Source organism: Eretmochelys imbricata, chromosome 1 (genome assembly GCF_965152235.1).
Source record: "Eretmochelys imbricata isolate rEreImb1 chromosome 1, rEreImb1.hap1, whole genome shotgun sequence".
Taxonomy (NCBI): Eukaryota; Metazoa; Chordata; order Testudines; family Cheloniidae; genus Eretmochelys; species Eretmochelys imbricata.
In genome coordinates, this window is record NC_135572.1 from 240115576 (window position 1) to 240138231 (window position 22656).

At 42.9% G+C, this 22656-nt stretch overlaps 1 protein-coding gene across 1 annotated transcript; it reads right to left on the minus strand.

Moving 5' to 3' along the window:
* Positions 1 to 13683: 13683 nt before the first annotated feature.
* Positions 13684 to 20125, minus strand: KCNJ8 (potassium inwardly rectifying channel subfamily J member 8). Its single transcript, XM_077807466.1, has 2 exons — positions 19761 to 20125; positions 13684 to 14584 (listed from the first exon to the last, which is right to left on the minus strand). The coding sequence occupies exons 1-2, from the start codon at positions 20123 to 20125 to the stop codon at positions 13684 to 13686; spliced, it is 1266 nt and encodes a 421-aa protein (XP_077663592.1).
* Positions 20126 to 22656: the final 2531 nt, after the last annotated feature.

Here is a 22656-nt window from a genome sequence, read left to right on the forward strand (position 1 = left end):
GTGACAGCCACCAGTTTAGCTGACACACCAAAGACTGAACTGAGAATCTCAGTTCTGGATCTCAGGACATCTGCTATATAGCAGAATTCATCAATATCCAAAGACACCATTTCATTCACCACCTGTTCATTATGTCTACACCCTCATCTCTAGTCACACGCTTGCACTGGGATCATGTATAGAGAAGCTGATGCATGAACTTTGTTCCTGTTTTATACTGGACAAGGTTTTATGTTGCAGTTATAAGACAAGCCCATCTTGTTTTAAAAGACAAATGGAAAAATATGACATTTGGGAAACAGCATCAAAATACATTTTATTACTTTTTCTTTTAAGGCCTGTGAACTAGATAACAAGGGGAAAAAATATCCACACACAGAAAGTCCTCATTCATCTATTATTTTTGGGCTCAGTTCAGTTTTCTGTTATGTAAAATGTGTGATGTCCTTGCTTTCTGCTGCTGGGAATTTGTCTGAAGAGAAATGTGTCTCTTTCTTCTTTTGGGAATTGTCAGAGCTCTGGAGCCAATTTTCAACAGAAGCTCTGCTTCTCAAATGACACTTTTGATTCTTATATATACACTGTGGATGTACCAACTTCTGTTGGGTGAGAGAGACAAGCTTTTGAGCTTACACAGAGCTCTTCTTTGGCTCATTTGATTCCTGTGTACTCTCTTGTGTCACACAAATAATTTTTTTTCTTTCACATTTTGTGGTCTGTGTAGGTACATAACTATAAGGCCCTTTCCTCCATCCTTTAGGATAAATTAGGGAGACAGCTTATCTACAGAGTTTATCTACATGCCTTGTTTGATACCAAGATGGGTGCTGTCAGAGAGGGAGCCACACAGACTGTGCTCTTATAATCCACTGGTGGTGGTATGCCTCCCCCAATGTGTGCAGTCCACAGAGGTTGTGAGTCTGGTAAAGCCTCCTAAATCCAAGCTGTAGCTGATCATGCTTCTTACTCTGGAAGTACTTATGTTTCAATCTCAACCTCTAAAATGGTGGCCATCATGTATGTGAGGGCCTGGCCTGAGATTAGAACTGCTACGGGCCTCAGAATCTTGGGGTAAGTGTCCTCTGTCCAGACGAAGTATGTAACCCAATGATGAGAGTGTGTTTTGTGTCCTCCTCTGTGCCCAATCCACAGATGATATAGGTTTGTTACAGCTTTCCCCTCAAGCGGCTGAATCTTCAGCTCACACTGTGGGAGAGACTCATATTTTTAGCTTTGGAGGTCCGCAATTCAGTCCTGGGTATTGGCCACTTGGCAGCCGTCACACTTTCTCCTGGAGAGTCTGGCCCAGATCCTCAGCTGGTCTAAGTCAGGGTAGCAAAGCCAACATCAGTGGAGCTAAACTGATTTACATCTGAAGGTCTGGCCTCATTTGTTGTTTCTTTGAATCTGGAATAAAAGTTATCAGGACTGAAAATACCTGTCTGTTCCTTATCTATGGAAAATATAACATATTTTTAGTGAATTAGGCTCATAAAAGATGTCAGAACTGTAGCTCTACAGACTGAAGTCCTTTGTTCACAGAGGGGCAAATTGTGCCAGTTCGGGCTGAGGAACCCTGGATTACAAAAAAGGTCGTGGTTAGGTCAGGGTTAGCTCCCACATTTTAGCTCACATGGATCTCTTTCCTAATCTAGACAAACCTACCTTCTCCTCTGTGTTATATGTGAAAAGAGACTCACTAATTAATTGCTTCTCAAGAGAAGCTGCCTGCACTCCCGGAGCTAGAAGGAGGCACATAGGAAGGTCACAGAGAAATTGGGCTCTGACAAGACAGACACTCCAAACAGTAGATACAAATGCACTTTCATTGCACTTAGCAAGCTGTAGGAATAGGGCCCATGTAAGAAACAGCTGCATGCTAGTAATGGTAAAGGCTAACTCAGCATTGAGTCACTGGTATGATTTTCCAACGAGCCAAGCATTAAAGTAATCACAGATTTAGCATTAAAAGGGATGTAAAAAACCAACACCTCAGTAAATGTAAACTTTTCCATGACTAGTCCATCAATGGTGTAATCTTACAGAAAGGGAATAATTTAAAATATATTTTTAATGGTGCTGTTTTAGAAATCTCTCATTTACCTTTTCAACCTGCTGGCAATTTTTCCTTCTTCTTGACATGATTCTTTTAAATATTGTTAAATGGAATTATACATTCCCCTTTTAATTTACTTTGATTCCTTCCAAGTCATTAATAACTCTCCTTCTTTTCTTTTTTAAAGGAAGCAAAGGCTTTTGTTAAAAGGTATCCAGCTGCATCAGTGGAGTAGCACATCCATTATGTTATTTCAAACTGTTCCAACCTGTCCCGCAGTGGCCAAAGCACTGTCATTACCAGACGGGAGACTTTATAGCATGATTTCAAAACCAGCATTGAATCTGGATGTAAAAGGTAGGAAAAAAAGCTTATTTACTTGATTACTCAAAGACGTTTCTAGTGCTAAACTAGCTCCCATATCTAAATGAGTTTCCTACCTTTTTTCATAGCCTAACTTCTATGGAGGGGAAAAAAATTCCACAGCTTCAAGCAACATGGTACTTTCAAATTTGGTAATGATTTTCTTGGAAGTTTTGTATGTAAATGTTCTATTTTTTATTTAATACTTTTTTCTTTTGTCAGCATCTGGGTTGTTTTTCTAGATAAGTCCCAGATCTCACAACGAAGTTCACAGAAACATTCTTTTCCTAAATAGGGCCAGATTCTACAAATGCTCCGAGATTGATCCAAAGCCCACTGAAATCTCCTGATCACTTCAGTGAGCTTTGGGTCAAGTTTCTACTGCTTACGTCCAAGAATAGTTATGTTGAGTTATAACAAATACACAAGAGGGCAGAGGGCCTTTTCTGGACACAAGCATTCCATTGACTTGAAAGGAACAGCTCAGGTTCTGTCTACTGCACATTCCATATAGCACTGAGGGCATTGGCATATAATAAATACTAAGTAATATAACTGCTAAAGATAGTCTTGCAATTAAGTCATGGGGCTGAATCTAAGGAAATTTCAATTCAGTTTTCTGCTTTACCACACCTTCCTTAAACAAACAATTTAATCATTCATTTTTAAAAATTCCAATCAAACAATGCTCATCAGGGTGCCCTTGGCATACATCTAAAAATACATGCTACAAAGAATTACAAACAAAAATCAATCTCAAAAGCAGCACTTCTCCTCTCACCCCCAACCTCCCATTATACTAATCATTGGTAGGTTGGCCTAATTATTAAAAGTCCCCCTTCATAGCATGTTCCTCCAACCAAAAATCGGGCCATCCATTCTTTAGCCTCCTCCAGTGTTCACTGGAACACATGGGCATTGTAGCCTTCCTAGAAGGTAAACAGGTTTGGGCTGTTTCAGACCAAAGGTGGGAGAGCATTCCAAAGGGATGGATAGTTAAAATGGGTATATTTCCCTCTCTAAAGGAATTGAGAGGCTTTGTGGGACAAGACAGTTCTTGTTACGTTTATTTTACATGGAATACATAGAAACTTATTTGTGGCTGGAGATCAGAATGTTCCCTCTAGCTTTTAATGAAATCTATTGGCCACAGGCCCAAAATGAAGTATAAACTGGAGAATCCCTACCACCAAATCTTGTAGTGCAATGACTTATCTCTTTTATTTACATAAATGTGAAGTTAAATCAGCTTTTCCTCATTGATTTGAAAATATACACAAGGGATAGTTAAGAGTAAGGAATTTACAGCAGTATTAATAGTCCTCTGCCAAAAGTGGAATAGGAAAGAATGCAATAATATATACAACTGTATTATGTTTGAAAGAACCATAGAGAGCTATCACTCGCTTGCAGCTGTGTGATTTTTGGTGAAGTGAAACTAGTTTGTTGGGCAAATCTAATCACTTAATGTGCAGAAAATAATAAATTAAAAAAAGATTGTATTAGTTATGTCTAAGTAAATAGAAACATAGAGATTAACATTAGAAATGGGAAAGAGCTGTTAAATAACCTAACCCATCTCCCTGCCAAATCAGGATTATTGATATCTCTTGTACTTTTACAATTAATTGCTTTGTCCAGTCTAATCTTCAACATCCCCAGCAATGAGGCTTCTACCAGTCCCACTTCAAAGATTATTCTACAGTTCAGTAGAAATCACTGCCAGAAAGTTTTGATGATATTCATCTTAACTTTGCCCTTTCTTAGTTTCATCCCATTACTCCTAGGAATTGATAATCCTGAATAGCATCCGACGAAGTGAGCTGTAGCTCATGAAAGCTTATGCTCAAATAAATTGGTTAGTCTCTAAGGTGCCAGAAGGCCTCCTGTTCTTTTTGCGGATACAGACTCAGACAGCTGCTACTCTGAAACCTGTAATTAATTATGGACCTGATCCAAAGCCCATTGAAGTCAATAGGTAGCAGAGCATTTGGTTGCTGAACCCGTACCATTTCAATCTGCTGTTTTCAGTTACTTAGAACTTTGACAAGGTTAAATTTGGGGCGGATGTAATTTTGCAATGCTTTATGTATAACTGAGATTACATGTTTCGAAAGCCTAATCTAAAGGGCGTCGGCCATTTTCTTGGATGAGGACAATAAGAAATCACTGAACACCGTCCATTCTAGTCTGGATGAGAGACAGTCCTGGGGAAAAAAGAATATGTGCTCAGGCAATTAAAGATTCTATCAAAATGCATTCAGACAAGAGGGCAACCTCAATTCTGGCATCTGCTTTGCAACTTCAATAATGATCTTCTCACTTTGTTTTTGTATGGCTACATTATATAATTTTAATATACCACATAATTAGTTTTTCTCCATCAACTTTGCATTCATAATTTAGGCCCTGATTCAGCAAAGCACTTAAGCGTGGCCAGTGGCAGATTTAGAGTTAGTGGGGCCCTGTGCTCAGCTTCATTTTTGCCCCCCGCCCCACCCCCAGGACCCAGCCAAGAAAAAAAACATTCTCTCTCACCCCCATTTTTCATTCTTTTTTCTTCATGCTCCTCCTATATTATAAGTAATAGGAAGTAAATGAAAATAAAGTGAGGTACCTTGATTGTTTTTGTAGTCTAACTTTTTTTTCACAGACCACTTGAAAATTGCTAAGGGTCTCGGTATACCATTTAATGATCTTTCCAAATATTGTTTGTACCGTTAGCTAACTATTGTAAAGTGCTTTGGATAAGAGCGCTTTATAAAAAAACATTTGGGTGTGGGTTCTGGCCAGGAGTTAGGATGTGGGAGGGGGCTCAGGGTTGGGATGTGGGGTCTGGGAGGGAGCTAGGGTGCAGGAGCGGGCTGAGGTGTGGAGTCTGCCCAGGAGTCAGGATGTGGAAAGGGGCTCAGGGCTGGGGCAGAGGGTTGGGGTGTGGAGTGCTTACCTGACACAGCCTCTGTTTGGTGCGAGGGGTGCAGGTGGGGATGGGGGCGTGCAGGAGCTCCCGTTTGGTGCTCAGGGTGGGGGTGGGGATGGGAGGGCGCAGGAATCAGGGCAGGTGGTGTGGGGGGGGGTGCAGGAGTCAGGGAGGGCAGGGGGTGTGTGGAGGCCGCCCCTGCCCTGAGCAGCTCAGGGCAGGGGGCTAGGGTGTATGTGTGTAGGGGGCAGTGCGCAAGGGTTGGGGGGGAGCTTGGGGCTGGGGCACTCCCAATTGCGGCCGCTGGGTTATCTTAGCTGGCTGGCTGGTGGATGCCTCCCTGCCCCGCCACTGCTCCTGTGGGAGCTGTGGCGGCAGCAGCATGTGAGAGCTGAGACCCCGCTGGCCTGCCTGCTGCCGCTCCCTTCCCTTGGCTTTTTTCCAGGGGCCGCCGGCAGCAGTGCACACCAGGGACTGCACCTGCGCTGCCCAGCACCCAGAGAAACAGGCAGCAGGACATAGGCGCGGACGGACGCACCACCACACCACACCACCAGCAGTGCACACTTCCCCTACAGCGCGCCCCCAGCCCGCCCCTCACGTGGCTTGCAGCAGGAGCCCCGGGAGCCAGCAGGAACTCGGCTCGCTGGCAGGGAGAGCGCACCCGACGCTGCGCCTCCGGCACGGCTCTTGAACGGCTCCCTCCTGCTCTCCCCCACAGCGTCTGCCCCCGCACGGGGTGCTGGACGGTGCTCGACTGCCCGGCCCTGGGGCCCCCTGTAGTTGGGGAGGCCCCGTGCCAGGGCACTGTGTGTTTCATTGTAAATCTGCTCCTGAGCCCGGCTTAAAGTCCCATGAGACTTAAATCTTTTCTACACACAACATTTAGCTAAACCAATGTAAGAATGGCCTCACAAAAGTATTGCACTAATTTAACTCAGTTGGGGTGAATTGACTTCCAGGGGCATAGGATTTCACCCTTGGTTTCTAAACTGATTTACTTAAACTGTTACAACTTTTTGTCTGCAGACAGGGCCTTAAGCCTGACCTTGGCGTTAAGCACATTCTTAAATACTTTGTAAATAGGGTTGGGATTACTCACATGCTTAAAGTTAAGCATGTGCTTAAGTGTTTTGCTGAATCAGAGCCTCAGTAGTGAAAAGTGGCCCTGGCCACCAATGCAGGTATTTGGGGCCACCAGTCACTACCAACCAACCAACAACAGGCATTTCATGATCTAATTTATCTATGGAGAATCGACATTTTGGAAAAAAATGACCATAGTAATGTTGTGTATTACAAAACTCCAAAGAACCACAGTGGTATTTCACAAGCAATGGCACTGTAATCACGTAGTTCTTGAAAATGTGAACTTGTTCTTTGTTTATTGCTTTTCTGGATTATCTTTAATCACAATATCTGAATTAATATTTGAGCAGACTTGTGGTATTATTCTCATGGGAAAAAATGACTGCCATGAAATATTTAGAACCACACTTGAAAACATAAATGCTCAGAAAAAAAATCTGTCATTTGAAAGCTGCTGAGCGTAAAACTTTTTGGTGATATTTTTGCAGCCATTTTGGTCCCAGGATATATGAGAGACAAGGTAGGTAAGATAATATCTTTTATTGGACCAACTTTCGTTGGTGGAAGGTACAATCTTTCAAGCTACACAGAGTTTAAAACTAGTTTTCTGGCCAAACATTTTCCAAAGGCAGGTTCAGTTTTACATTATTTTTTTCTTGGTATACAAGTGGTGAAAAGTAGCTGGAGTACAGGAAGGATCTATCTCAGAGCTCTTATTATTTCTCTTCTCTTTCATTGCTTCCATTAATCTAAAATAAAAATAATTTAGACTGAGAGAATATGGTTACTCTTTGTGAATGGAAAAAAATAACACTTATAAGAAACAATTTAATCTGATCTGCCATGACTACTCTCTGTTTATAACATTTAGAAATACTGGCTAAGGCTGAGCATAGAATGTCTCTTATTATAAAATATAATTCTGGAAATACTGTGAAATCTAAAACAGGCCACCCAGACAACTAGCAATTATCAAATGCTCTCAGTACAAATAAAATGTTTCATTTATTAAGATGATATAGCAGACCCTGAGTTTTCCTTGGAGTTCTGGAGTTGAATGTTCCTAAAAGCATGAGTTGGTGGAAATAGACATATTTTCCAGGTTGTTGATCAGACCAAAACCAAAGAGCTAAAACCAATGAGATCATCCCCCAAATTATGCCTTGAACAAGAATTACTTAAGTTTTGGTGAAGGAGGGCCAAGTTTGCGGGTTATAACGAATGTTTATTATTATTACAGTTTAACGCAACTATAGCAATGGTACTTAAGTAAGGTGACCATATTTCCCTAAACCGAAAATGAGACACTGCCTGGCGTCACCTCTTGCTTGAGCCCTGCCAAATGGGGCTGGCCTGAGTCCTGCCAAACTCAAGGCTGGCCCGAGCTGCCTGGTGTTGCTGCTCACCCGAGCTGACGTCAAGGACGTCACAACATTTTTGGCAAAACTGGGCATTTGTCCTGTTCGTTCTTGCCTTAGGGGGACACGGAGGAATATATTGGGCAAACAGGACAAAGGATACTGTCCTGGCCAAAGTGGGACATATGGTCACCCTATCTTTAAGGAGAGAGATGTAGTCTCTTAGGTAGCTAGGATTCTATGACCTAAACCATGACAAGACTTTACAAATCAATTCAGTGTCATTCCTTACTTACGGTCTGCACAGGTTATTAATAATACAGTTCAAGTACTGTCAAATTATAAACACAGTACAGTGGCACTTCATTTATCCTCACTCTGTTGATCCATACAAAACTTGAATCTCTTACCCACACGGCTAAGCAAAGATTTCATAGCAGAGGCTGGAGAGAGTTCCCAGATTGCTAAGGTGTCCTTATTTTTATAAACTATACTACATGATGTTTAAAAGTACATTATGAAGTATCCGTAATTAATACTGGACTAAATGTATCAATAAAATCAACAATGTGGTGATGCATAATCCTGGGGTTATTTTAATTGTATTTATTAAGTTACTAATTCAGTAAGAGCCTGATCCAAAACTCATTAAAGTCAATGGAGTTTTTCCATTGGATCAGGATCAAAAGTCATCAATTCACAATGAGTCTCCCTATAGATAGATTTTAAGACCGGAAGGAACCATTAGATCATCTAGTCTGACCTCTTGTATAACACAGGTTGTATAATTTCACCTTGTTACCCTTTTATTCAATCCAGTAATTTGTGGTTGGCTAAAGCATAGCATCCCATCTTGATTTGAAGACTCAAAAGACATAGAATCTACTATTTCCCTTGATAATTTGTTCCAATGGTTAATCACGCTTCCTGTTAAAACTATTTATTAGTGTGAATTAAAATGTAGGGGGGAAAAGAGGTTGTTACAAAACCTATTTATGTAATTTTTGTCTTCCCTTAACTCTTATTATGGTCCGCAATTATTTGACCATAATCTCCTCCACTATTAACTGGCAATCCTTCAGTGCTTTAAAAAGGAGCTTCTTCATTAGGAAACCGCTTGAAGACCTCACAAGTTTAAAGCTCAATAATCTTTTCTGAAAGCCAGGGAATAAATTTTATCAGTCAGAGGCCCCACTAAGGTATGTTCTAACTACATGTGCCTAAATCTCTCTGGTTATTTATCAAGAGCAGCATTAATCTTACATCTGTAGAATTAAGTTCTCTGAGAAAATGGACAAAGGAATATGGAAATTCATCTGATGTTTACAGAGGTCACCTGAGCAGTTGTCATGTGAGAGATCTTCCTCTTCAAGCTCCAAGACGACTTAAAGGGAAGTGGGAAAACATTATTCTCTCAAGACAGTTTAAAGAGAAAGGTAGGAGACAGATCATAAGCAGATTGGGATGGGAGAGACTATTGCTTATCACGCTGATTAGTCTGGGAGTGCCATGAATGTACCTCCTTATTAAAACCATGAACATCTGAAGTGAGGGGGAAATTGGGAAGAAAAAGGGTTTAACCCCTATTCTGGCTATGCAAACATCGTTGACAAAAGGAGACCATCTTTATATACAAGACCGTTTTACGGTGGCAGTCAATTCAGCCTTTACACAGAGACAAAATTTCTAGTAACTGCTATGTATGATTAATGTCAAATTATCAAGATAGGAACTTACTAGACTTCAGATATAAATCCTTCCCAATTTGCTTCCTGAAACAATATCTACACTACACTCTCACAAGGTTCCTGGTAATATCGTTAATTACAGGTCCTGGGCTGACACATCTGTCATCCAAGTCTCCGGCTAAATTGCTCTGGCACTAGTTCCTCCCATTCTTCCCAGGAACTCTGAGACACCCCAATCTGCTTGCAGCTTTTCTTAGGTGAACTTCAGCGCGGCCTGGCCTTCCTGGGCCCTTTCAGGACCATTTGTGGTCCTGTATGTCTTCTCCTTATTGGGTGACCCTGCTCTGTTCTAGCTTGTCTCACTTAGAACAGCTCTGGTCTAGATTTGGCCAAGAATACATAACAAGTCAGTAACCAAGTCAGGATAAAAATTTAGAGGTTCCTGACTCTCAGTTTCATTTTCATGGCCCTATACATCATTTTCATTAGAGATTAACAATTTTGTCTCCATTCATACTGACCTGGGTTGGATATAAGTCAAAACTCTAGAAGTGAACCGCTTCCTAACTCATTATGAATCCCCGAGCCAAGCATTCTGTCATCACAAAGGTTTTGAAAAATTCTGATAAAGCATGTGAGCCTTTTTGGAGTTTCATAGATTCATAGATATTTAGGTCAGAAGGGACCATTATGATCATCTAGTCTGACCTCCTGCACAAAGCAGGCCACAGAATTTCACCCCCCACTCATGCGAAAAACCTCTCACCTATGTCTGAGCTATTGAAGTCCTCAGATTGTGGTTTAAAGACTTCAAGGAGCAGAGAATCCTCCAGCAAGTGACCAGTGCCCCCTGCTACAGAGGAAGGCGAAAAACCTCCAGGGCCTCTTCCAATCTGCTGTTGCTGGAACCCAGTGCCGAGAGGCTGAACAACAGCTTGAGTTGGTTCGCTACCGGTGTGCTACACCCAATAATCACAACGGGGTGGAGAAGCAGAAAAGTTTATTTGAAGCTTCAAAAAGGTACAGGGAGATTTGAATCTCAAATCCTGTACACAGAGCAGGAAGTTACACAGGCTTTTATACATCCTTTTTCCCAGCATACTTATCCAATAGCAAGCTGCCCTAAGTATCCATATAGCCAGCCAATCCAGTTCCCAGCTAGTTCCCTGGTTCTCTGTATCATTTGTTAAACTATACGTAAAGCTGCTTTATTCAGCATTGTTCTTCCATATCTCCCCTGTTTGGCCTTGCTTAGTTTCAGGCAGTCTGACTCTGCAACATAGTGTTGCAGATTCTCAGCATAACTGCTGTGTGTGCCTCCAGGCGGGGGGGCCAAGGACACTTGGGCCTAGTACGCAGAGCTGCTGCGAGTGCCTCCAGGCGGTAGCGGGGGGCCAAGGACACCTGGGCCTAGTGTGAGAGGGCTTCATCGACACTCGTGGTCTTCCATCCCCTCGAGTTACCTAGTGGCCATGCCCCAGTGTCCCCAACACTGCCCTGGAGGAAAATTCCTTCCTGACCCCAAATATGGCGATCAGCTAAACCCTGAGCATATGAGCAAGATTCACCAGCCAGATACTACAGAAAATTCTTTCCTGGGTAACTCAGATCCCACCCCATCTAATATCCCATCACAGGCCATTGGGCCTATTTACCATGAATATTTAAGTTGGTCCACCCTTACCACAGTGCTGCTCTTCAGAATGTGTCCTGTTATGAAACTGAAACACAACGATAGCCCAGAACAAAATCAGAACCTAATTGGATAGGACTTATTGCTTGAAGTTTCCTTCCAAACCCGCTTCAACTCTCTGGAAACACCAGACATTCCTCAGAGAATAGTAGAGTACATAAGTTGTCAAAAATAATGAAAGTTTTGCTCCTTTTGTCATTTATTAAAAAGTTTTGGTCCAGCGAAAGCTCCTCTCTGGTCTCATGCCAACAGCTTTTTCAGTAATCATTTGCTAATAATAATCACTTAAGAATTTGGAAGCTGGTTTCACAAGATGTCTTATTTTCTCAAGGAAGAAAAGATATCCAAAATTGGTGATAGTTTGTGAATACCACTGTCCTGATTAAAAACATAAAGGAAAACATAATGTTCTGCATGAATCAGCTACGATAATAGAATGAAGTGATTGTGTTCCTCTGAAGTAAGTTAAGACAGGTGAGAGGTGCATGCTGTCCCATGCCTTGGAAAGGATTTAACTGATATATTAAGATTTTGTGTTAAAGTAAAGGCTTATTGAACAAATCAAACTTTGCCTGGAACCAAATATAATTTGTGTCCTAAGATGCATTAGGTGTCATATAAAACCCAGAATGGATTTTTCAGGAGTGGAGTGGGGCCACTACACCAGAGAGAGTGCTCTGCTCTAGAATAAGGGGTTGGTGCACTGAATGTACATCCCCACTTCCCCTCAGACCCTGTGCACACAGAGCAGTACTAAGAAGATTAGCTCACACATACAAAGCTATTTAGGCACCTAAATATACAGATCAGTGCCTAACCTGCTTAGGTGCTTTTGAAAATCCCACTAAGTGCCTGTCTGCATCTTCAGATACCTAAATAGCCTTGTAAATCTGGCCCATTCTGTCTGCCCGAGGCACAATCTCCATGTTGCTTTTCCTGAAGAGGTTCAGCTCCACCACCACCCTCTGCTCAGGGCAGTGGCACCAAAGCTACCACCGAGCCCTTAGCGTTTTTATTTTTAAAGATATGCTACTTTAAATGATAATGCCTCCCTCTCAAAATCTATGCAGCGTTCAAAATGTTCTTTTAACTGCCTTGTTGAGTCTATGGTAACCATTACACTACTCTGGCATTGCTCCTTAATAGTCTAGACAGTATTGTTCTTGATGTTTTAAGAAAATATTCAAGGACAAGAGGTGAAGGCGGCAGACAAGTAGACACATTTCCAAAACATTTGTTTTTCACCATATGTTTCTACCACAGGAGGATCATAGAATTTGCCAGACTGGCTGAGACCCAAGGTCCATCTAGAGTAGTATCCTGTCTCCAACAGTGGTCAGCACCAAATGGTTGAGAGAAAGTTACAATGCTGAAAACAATTCTGAGGCAAATCAGCTGGGATGAAGAATTTAATCAGAATAAATTGAAAGATAATAGGAAATTGTTTATGAACACTTTACTTGATTTCCAAAAAACGATGCTGTGACTAACAGGTTAACGTGATCCTTGGATGCACAAACAGGGTAACTTGCATTGGAGTAGAAAGGTTATTTTATCTCTGTATTTGGCACTGCTGAGACTACTGCTGCAATACTGTGTCCAGTTCTGGTGACCACAATTTAAGAAGGATGTTGATAAACTGGTTCAGAGAAGAGCCACAAGAATGATTAAAGGATTAGAAAACATGTCTCGTGGTGATGGATTCAAGTAGCTCAATCTATTTAGCTTATCAAGGAGAAGGTTAAGGGGTGATTTGATTAAAGTTTATAATTATCTACAAGGGGAACAAATATATGATAATGGGCTCTTCAATCTAGCTGCCAAAGGTATAAAAAGATCCAAAGACTGGAGGTTGAAGCTAGACAAATTCAGATGGGAAATAAGGCATATTTTTTTTTAACAGTCAGGGTAATTAATCATTGGGACAATTTACCAGAGGCCACGGTAGATGCTGCAGGAATGGCAATTTTTAAATCGAGATCTGATGTACACGAGGAAATATTTTGGAGATGTTCTATGGTCTGTGTTATATAGGAGGACAGACTAGATGATCAGAGAAGTCCCTTCTGGCATTTGGAATCAATAAATCTACTAAACTTAAATCCATGCATTCCACATAAATAATTGGAAGCTACTGGGTGCACAGTGCTATTGAAAATCAGCCCACTGTCTGACAGTGTGTAATCCAGAAGTAAAAAGTAAAACACATTTTATGATAGTCTGTAGAAAAGTATCAGATAGATTTCCTTGAAAGGAAAGAAATCTAACATGCCACTAAAACACATATTAATACAAAATACATTACATGAGTGAACCATGCTTCCTTTACTCTGAGTGCCATTATTCATTCATTAATATGCCTAGTGCTATAGTGTTTCCTACTGCTGTTATGTGATGCTTTCACTAAGGAACAGAATAAATAGCTCCAGTACAGTTCTATTTTGTCTCTGTTTCTTGAAAAACATTTTTGGCCTCTCAACCTTTATCGGAGACTCAGCCTCATGTGAGGTTGTATATCATGTTTCGCACATACTCTGATTCCCCTCGGGTGTTATAAACTGTACTTTGGGCACAATGAGGGAAGAGTTGTTCCTCCTCATGGAGTTGTTCCTCCTCATGGAGTTGTTCCGCCTCATGGAGTTGCGTTTCCGCAGAGAGTTTTGATGAGACAGCTCACTTTTCTGAAGAGTCTGGATGAGAATGGAAGGCTTTTCATCCAGCTCCCTAGCGCTGCACCGCGGAGCTGCTACCTTCATCGTGTTGCCAAACTTGGAGTAATCAACCGCATACACGCCTTCCTCTTCCGTTACGATGGGCACAAAGCGGTGACCCCACAGGATCTCCTCTGCTATGTAAGATGTTCTTGCTTGCGTGGTGATGCCAGTGGTTTCTACTACTCCTTCAAGTACCACTATAAGTTCTAAATCTTGGTTGACAAGGTCACTAGCAGAGATATCATAGAGAGGACTCCGCTTGTCTATGACATGGCAAATGATCAATGGAGCCACCAGGAAAATGTTATTGCTTTCAATAGGGTTATCCACCGGGATGTCTTGCTGATGTATAGGGATGATCTCCCCTTCGGGCGTAGTCGTCTTCCTCACTACTTGTATTCTCACCGAGGCACTGATGATCATGCTTTTCCTCAGGTCTCCCACTCTGAACATGAAGCAAAGTCTGCCATTCCGAATGGCAATCACCGCATGCCGGCTGAAAATCAAGGTCTCTGCCCTTCTGTGAGCTTGGGCAGTTTTCATAAATATGCAGCCCAGCATGACGGCATTGATAATCAAACCTACAATGTTCTGCAGAATCAGGACAGTGATGGCCATGGGACATTCTTCTGTCATCATTCTGCCTCCAAAACCAATGGTCACTTGAACTTCAATGGAAAAGAGGAAAGCAGAAGTGAAAGACCTACAGAGAAAGTTGCATACAATTAGTTATCTAAATACTTCAAGTAGAAAAGTTAACAGTGTACACTGAATAGGAAGCAACAAGAGGCCTCATTCTTGCAATTGTTGCACACTTAAAACTCCCATTAACTTCCATGGCAGTTTTGCATGCTCAACATTTGCAGGAGCAAGACCCATTGTTTAACGGTCAAAGGACAGACCTGAGAGCCTGGAAATCCTGAATACTACCATTGACTCTCTCTCTGGCCTTGGCTCTCTCTCTCTTCACCTAACCTCCCTGCCTAATGGTCCGTATTCTTCTCCATATCAGCAGGCAGAGAGCTCTAACTCTTGGACTGTTCTTTTCTTTCTCTCCACCCAATGAAACCTCTGAGTCAGGAGTGCCACACCTTCCACTTCCACAGCATTGGAGGGGGGGTGTGGAGGAGGGAGTGTGGAGGATATGGTTGACTTTTCTAGATTCTCCCACTCTCCAAACCAGTGAGGGGAAGCAGTGCAGTGAGTACAACCTGATTTAACTTACACTACTTTCCCCTCTGCACTTTTTAGCCCCACCAGTGGGCTTTGGGGACAGTCACACTAGGGGAACCCCTAGAAGCATGGCTCCTGCAGTAACCATGCTGTTCATGAGTGAGAGTAAGCCAGTGAGGCTAGGCAGCTGAATGAATACAATGGGCCTCTACACTCATTCCCTTCATCTCCCAAAGGTTGGGGGTAGTTTGACCTAGTGTTTTGGTTCAAGGCACTGTCAAGATAAGGCCAGCTTCAAAATTTAAATCTGGATCTAGGTTTGTAACTTATATGTGAATGCTACATAAGTAGAAAGTGGATTATTTATTGGACATGCCATACATGGAATCTTATATTGATGCATATGAACAAATACGATAATGGCCCTTTTCATATATTACAGTCCACCCAGATGTAACATCTACATATATAATGGAGTTATGTTAATGAAATATATATGTCCTTTCCACAAAGGTAAATCTGAATCATACTTTGTTTCAGGTTTGGTTTTGCAAGAACAAAACCTGATCAACTCTTAACTAACTCTTTGGGCAGGTCTACACTACAGCCGGGATCGAGGCTCTGAGATCGATCCACCAGAGGTCAATTTAGCGGGTCTAGTGAAGACCCACTAAACCAAAAGCAGATCGCTCTCCAGTCGACCTCTGTACTCTACCCCCGATGAGAAGAGTAAGGTAAGTCAATGGGAGAGTTTCTCCCGTCGACCCCCCGTGGTGTAGACCCCACGATAACTCAGCCTAAGGTACATCAACTCCAGCTACGTTATTCATGTAGCTGCAATTGCATAGCATAGGTCGACTTACTGCGGTAGCGTAGACATAGCCTTTGACTATGTCTTCAGGATAGTTGGAACAGTCCTTCGAACTACTAGAGGACCAGGAGTCACGAAAAGAATTCAAAACGTTTTATAGCACATGCAAAATCAGGGAGATTTTTTCTGTGGAAAGAGAAAACTCATCTTAAAGGAAGTGACTCCCAGTAATGAGACTGCTGAGTTCTCGCTGGCTCTAATCCAAATTTGATAAGCATGTTTAAAAACCAGGGGCTTTTAAAAGCTTTTCATTCTTGGGAGTCACCACTAATGTGGTGTGTTTTTGTGGGTTTTTTGTTTTTGTTTTTGGCACGTAGTTCTAAAGAATTCAGGAATGAAGGGGTTAATATGGTATTTAATGGAACTAGTGAAAAGGTGACGAATATTCAGCTGCATGCAGAGCGAAGTGAATGGCTGCAACTTCAAATACTCCAATTTCCTTTAAAAATGATTTATTTGAAAAAGAATCCACATTTTTATAGTGTAAACTCAGTCCTTCAGGAAACTACAGTCTAGCAAGCTGAGCATGTGAACACAGAAGTAAAAGCCAGGGAGCTCCTAATTGTAATAATCCCAAGCCTGTCACTGATTCCCATTTCAGCTTTGGCAACAATCTGCCTGTCTGGAATATGGGCAGGATACCAATATTTACCCTACCATGGAGGGGTGTGGTTAATAGTTATGTAGCACTTGGAAAACATAAAGTGCTGTATGAGTACTAAGTGTTGATTACAAATTTCAAACCCAGGTGTCTCTTAAAGCCACATTTTAGCACCTACATGGAAAGATTTTAGTTAGATGTCTAATATGGTTTAAGAGCCTAACTTTAGGCACACAGGCTTTAAAATTTTGGCTATTATTAATTTTCATTTTGACTGTATATAGTGACAAGATCAAATATTCGTTTTGGATCAGATAATCAGTTTTTCTTCTTATTAGTGACAATATTTTTGTTCCATAACTTTGTTGGAATAGGTCGCCAGTTTTAACAGAACAGAATCATTTATTGCCAATGAAAAATTACTTTTCATGACTAGAAGATAGATGGTTGTCTACCTTTTGGCCTGAAACACTCCAGATACTAATACCATGTGACAACATGTGCTCTTTGTCATGTGCTAAAGCAAAAAGTTATGTTCATCCTTCATTCACTTCAGTTCAGTGGCGCTGGAACATTTTTAATAGTGGAGGTGCTGAAAGCCAGCCCCCTAACCCCTGTCCAACTCCCCCTCCCCAGCTGAGGCTGAGAGCAAAGCCCTGGGCACAGAGTGGCAGCAGACCCCAGGGTGGCAGCAGAGCTGGGCATGGGGCGGCAGCCGAGACTCCGGGTGCGGGGCGGGCAACCAGGACCCCAGGCAAGGGGTCGGCAGCTGAGACCCCTGGGATGCTGCAGCACCCCTCGCACCCATAGTTCCCATGCCTATGTTTCAGTTAGTTATAACTGGGGGAGGGATAGCTCAGTGGTTTGAGCATTGGCCTGCTCAACCCAGGGTTGTGAGTTCAATCCTTGAGGGGGCCATTTAGGGATCTGGGGCAAAAATTGGGGATTGGTCCTGCTTTGAGCAGGGGGTTGGACTAGATGATCTCCTGAGGTCCCTTCCAACCCTGATATTCTATGAATAACCTTCACATTTCCCTTGCAGTAAAATGTAGTGACCTCACTGGAATTGTTTGAATAGCGATTTTGTATCTTAAATCCTGCATGGATTGGTGGAGGCTTAACAATGGTAATGCCAGTGGATGGAATAGAGAGAAGACCAGAACCTTGGTCTGGATACAGCCCCTTTGCACCACACTGGCAGCAGAAAGCAGCCATAAACCTGCCTGAAGCAGACAGTTAAGCAGTCTTCTAGTGTACGGGACTACTAGGGACATGCCTGGAGGCATGGCTTAAAAGCTGTTGTGCTCACGTGACCCCCAGCTGGCATAAGGCCGAATATCATGCGGATTCCTCAAAAAACATGAATCAGTGTGAACTTTAGTGCATGTGCGTTCCATTGCCATGAAATGTCCTCTGGGAAGGGGATGTCCGGGGTAGCAGCCAGCAAGAAAGTCCCATAGGAGAGGCTCCATTGGAGTCGTGCTGCTGCTTTGAAGCTGAAAGGCAAGGCAGGGAGTCCCAGACCAAATGTGGAAAGCTCAGTGCCCAATGGCCCTTCCTTCCGGCAGATCCCCTGAGAGCAGCAGGTTTGTGGGATGGAGCCCTTTCTGCTGCTGCAAACCCTGCCCCGCCTTTCCTTGAACAATAGAGAGGAGATGCCATGAAAAAGGAGCCTGACAGAGTTCCCTCACAGAGGTGATCTGAGCCATAATTGCTCATTTCAGAAGCTCTGGCTTGCAGCTAGTTCCTAAGAACGAACAAATGAAAAATCAATCAATGTAATGAAGTTTAGTCCAGCTTGGAAGGGGAATAGCCCCACTTAGGAAAGCAGAATAAAAACAAGGGAAAGGGTGAAGAACGTCATCCTTTTTAGGCCAGAAATAATACCACTTGGAATTTTGTACATACTATCATGGTGTTTGCATCACCAAGACAGAGAGGGAGATAAAAGTGGACACTGAGATATTATGAGTCTACTTCTATACCATCTTGCCCCTTGTGTGCTCCCAACAACAATGCAAAGTGTATGCAAAATGCATGCAAAATGCAGCCATTCTGATTCAGTAGCATTGTACACCCACCTTGCACTGGCATAAATGACAAGGCAATGGTTAATCAGGCTCTTTCTGTTCAAAGAACAAGTACTATAAATATGGATCTTATTCAACATATCACAGAATGGTCTCATGGCTTGCTCCTATTAATGTTAGCTCTTTGGAGTCTGTAAATATACTGCGTATATGTGGAATTCCCTCCTGATCAGTCATTTGGCTGATGCTCTGGAAAATGCTCTGGGAGTTGTGTTGGTAGTAAAAGGAAAAGAACACACTCCTGTGACATCTATCGTAGCACTCTGGTAGTGTTTTTCACATTAGCTCTTGTTGTCTGAGATAAATACTGATGCAGTGTGTCACAGCACTTGTCCTGTAATTAAAATTGATAGCCTAAATCTTCATAAGTGACTAATGATTTTGGGTACTTCCATTTTTGGCTTCCCAACTAAAGACATCAAAAAGAGGCCTAATATTCAGATGCTTTCCATTCTCTGGAACTCAAGCCTCATTAAGGTGTCATAAGTTGGACAAGCCAGAAAATGAAGCACCCAAATTCAGTAAAAAGAAAAGGAGTACTTGTGGCACCTTAGAGACTAACAAATTTATTTGAGCATAAGCTTTCATGAGCTACAGCTCACTTCACTTTTCTTTTTGCGAATAGAGACTAACACGGCTGCTACTCTGAAACCAAATTCAGTAGACATCTTTGAAAGTTTGGACTGATTTTCCGAAGCCAAAATATAGTTCTCAAGATAAGCCATTTCTTGTTGTGTCATGGTGTGAAATTCACTATGGACCACACTGTGTTCAAGATAGTGTTATTGATGTAGACAGGACTAAACAATTTACAACACACACCTAAGGGCCACTTTGTTGAAGCAGGCTCTATCTTTACAGATACGGAAAGTTATCAACATACTGTAGAGACATTTGAAAAGCAGCAGGGTCTCTGTCACTATCAGCTTTTGGGAGATCTGGTAAGGCATCAAAGAATTCTGAGGTATGATATTTCCCAAGCCTGGGGGGCTTGCAGGAATTGGTGGAACCTAGTGGAGAACACTCAACTTTTCAGTTGTCTATACTGTACAGAACAGTTCAAGTAAACCAAAGCCTAGTTTTAGGCTTGGGCAGCGTGGCATTTACATCATTGCTATTCCTTATACCTCCTACTGTACTTTACCTGACACATGTCACACATGGTGTCCATTTAGTACTGCCTGTACAGTTCTCGGTGCTAGCATCCATGTCTCCATGGGCAAAAGCCACCAGCCACCACATCATGGCAAAGAGCAACCAGCTGCACAGGAAGGACATGGTAAAGATCACCAGCGTGTGGCGCCACTTCAGGTCCACCAGGGTGGTGAAGATGTCTTGCAAGAAGCGGCCCTGCTCGCGGATGTTCTTGTGAGCCAAATTGCACGCCCCGCTCTTGGCGATGAAACGAGCTTTGCGGGGCTGGTCCCGGATGCGTGGCTTGCGAAGGTTCTCAGCAGCAATCCGTGCCAGCACATATTCTTCAGGGATGATACTCTTCCTGGCCAACATCTTCCTGCCACCATAGTCCACCTAGCAGGACACAAGTGCTTTTCCACTGGTCTCCCTTTTGTCCCTTATCTGTCCTCCTACATCCTGAGGAAAGAAAGAACAAGATCTAGTTTGCCATCTATTTCCCATTTTTCCCAGACAATAAAAATGATAGGCATGTGGAGTAGATGGCCCTCATGGGAACAGCTGTTAAGTTAAATGTCTCTTTAAGATTATTCTACAGTGCTATTATATGCTCATTTTAGACTGTGATTGCTATAAAGGCAGTTAGGGACAAATCCTAAAAGGAATAAAAATAGTGATTTATTTTGGACACTGGTAGTGAGGAAAGCCACAGAAAGGACTTATAACTGTGGACCAAAGTAAATAATGATCCATGCTCTAAGGCCAGATCCTATCGAGACACTTAACCATGCAGCAACTGCACACAAGTAATTACTCTGCTCAGTGGAAGGACTCATGTGAGTAAGTGTTACTTGCATGCTAACGAATTTGCAGACTGTGACCCTTATTTAACAAGGGCCAGATAGTGGAGCTCACCTAGGTGGCCCTTTCCAAATAGCCCTACTGAAGTCAGTAAGACAGCTGGTATGTTACTGACTCACATGAATAAGGGCTGCACAGTCTGGTCCCAAAGCATCATGTATTTAACATTAAAATAGAGATGTGTGGGGAAATATCACATTACCTGGCTGGGAAATTATTGACCATTTGTTGAGCTAGGCAGGGGGGATTTTTCTCCGTCCAAATCAAGCAAATAATAATAATGAAAATTAAAATAAATATTGTATTTGTATAATAAAATATGCATGCGATTAAAATCACAAAAAGCTGGTCTGGCACTGAAAATCTGCACGGGTGCTTTGCACTCACACCCAGCAATCATCCTAATGCACCTCAACTTCACCTCATCTCCAGCTTTTTTTGTTTTTTGCTCAAATGTTACGAATGAATACGATGCAACCCTAAATACATAGAATATGTGTAAATTAACAAAAACAAAATCCCCTCCGTACCCTCTCCCAACCCGACCTAAACGAGTGGGCGGCGGCGGCGGCGGGGGGCGGGGGGTTGGGGGGGATCAATTTCTAGAGACCTCACACTTGAAGTCGAAATCGCTCTCCAGGAGAGAAAACGCCCCACTGTTGATCAGTCCATTTCAAAGGGAGAACGACGCCTGCAGGCACCTGATCTTACTTTGTTCGGCTTGTTTAAGGGGAGGAGATCTCTGACGAGGAAGTGCAAAGACCCCCAGAAGGAAAGCTGCAACTTACGAAAATCCCGAGCAGGAGCCGGAACGCTGGCTCAGAGCCCCGGAGCTGCCTGGCATCGCCTCGCAGCCGACTGGACGCCCACCCCACCCGGGCAGCAGCAGCAGAAGCCGGGCGCGGAGATCCTTCTCCTGGGGGGTGGGGGGAGGCTGGCTTAGTGCTGCGGTACAGGACAAGTTCAGGAAGCTGATGTCTCGGGCTCCCCAGGGCGGCTTCCTTCCCCGCGGGGCTCCAGGGGGAGGTGATGCTCAGCAAGGCAGCCGGTTGTGTAAGGATCTATTCTGTGACGGGTTGTCTGTCCCGCAGCGGCGGGGCGGCAAGCAGCCCCCGGCGGAAGTGCGGCGGTCAAGGGGAGTGTGCTGAAGCGGTGTGTGGAACGGGGGGAGTGGGGGGGGGGAGAGAAAAAGGGGGGGCAGATCACAGCCCCGCACCCCAAACACTTAAACAGCGCCCAGCTTTTTTTTTTTTGGAAGGAGGTTGTTCTGGAATCCGAAACTCCATCGATGCACAGGGGGATTTGATTTCCTTCTTAAACTATAAAGGTCAGGATAACAGGGCACTGCTCCTGCAGTCCCTCCTCAGGCAAAAAGAAAAGGAGTACTTGTGGCACCTTAGAGACTAACCAGTTTATTTGAGCATGAGCTTTCGTGAGCTACAGCTCACAGTGAGCTGTAGCTCACGAAAGCTCATGCTCAAATAAACTGGTTAGTCTCTAAGGTGCCACAAGTACTCCTTTTCTTTTTGCGAATACAGACTAACACGGCTGTTACTCTGAAACTCCTCAGGCAAAACTCCCTTCTACTCAGTGGGCGATTTGCCTGTGTAAAGACTATAGGGGCTGACCCTCAATGCTCTTCCCCAAGTCGTATAATAAGGCAGGGTAACATTGTCCGAAGCACCCACATGACATTGCAGCCTAAGTCCCATTTTCAAAAGCGGCTTAGGCGCTCAGGAGTCTAAATACCAGGAAAAGCTGAACTCTTCTCTGCTTTCAAGTTGAAAAATCTCCCCCAGTAACCCTATAGAGACTTCAGTTTCAATTGAAAGTCAATGGGAGGTAGGTTCTTAAGTGCCTAAAAGTCATTTTTGAAAATGAAACTTCAGAACTTTGGTACTAAACCTTTTAAACCTGACATGAAAAAGTTGAAAAGGGATGTTAAAGCTCTGGCAAATCATTTTAAATATAAAAGAATTAAATAACAGAATTATTTAAATTAGATTTTAGATTACTATTATTGTTTTCATTATCTAATTGAAAGA

Coding starts and splice junctions, on each gene's coding strand:
- KCNJ8 (XM_077807466.1), bottom strand. CDS start 20,125: ATGTTGGCCAGGAAGAGTATCATCCCTGAAGAATATGTGCTGGCACGG. Junction 14,585..19,760: donor CCATGTGTGACATGTGTCAG/GTAAAGTACAGT, acceptor CTTTCTCTGTAG/GTCTTTCACTTCTGCTTTCC.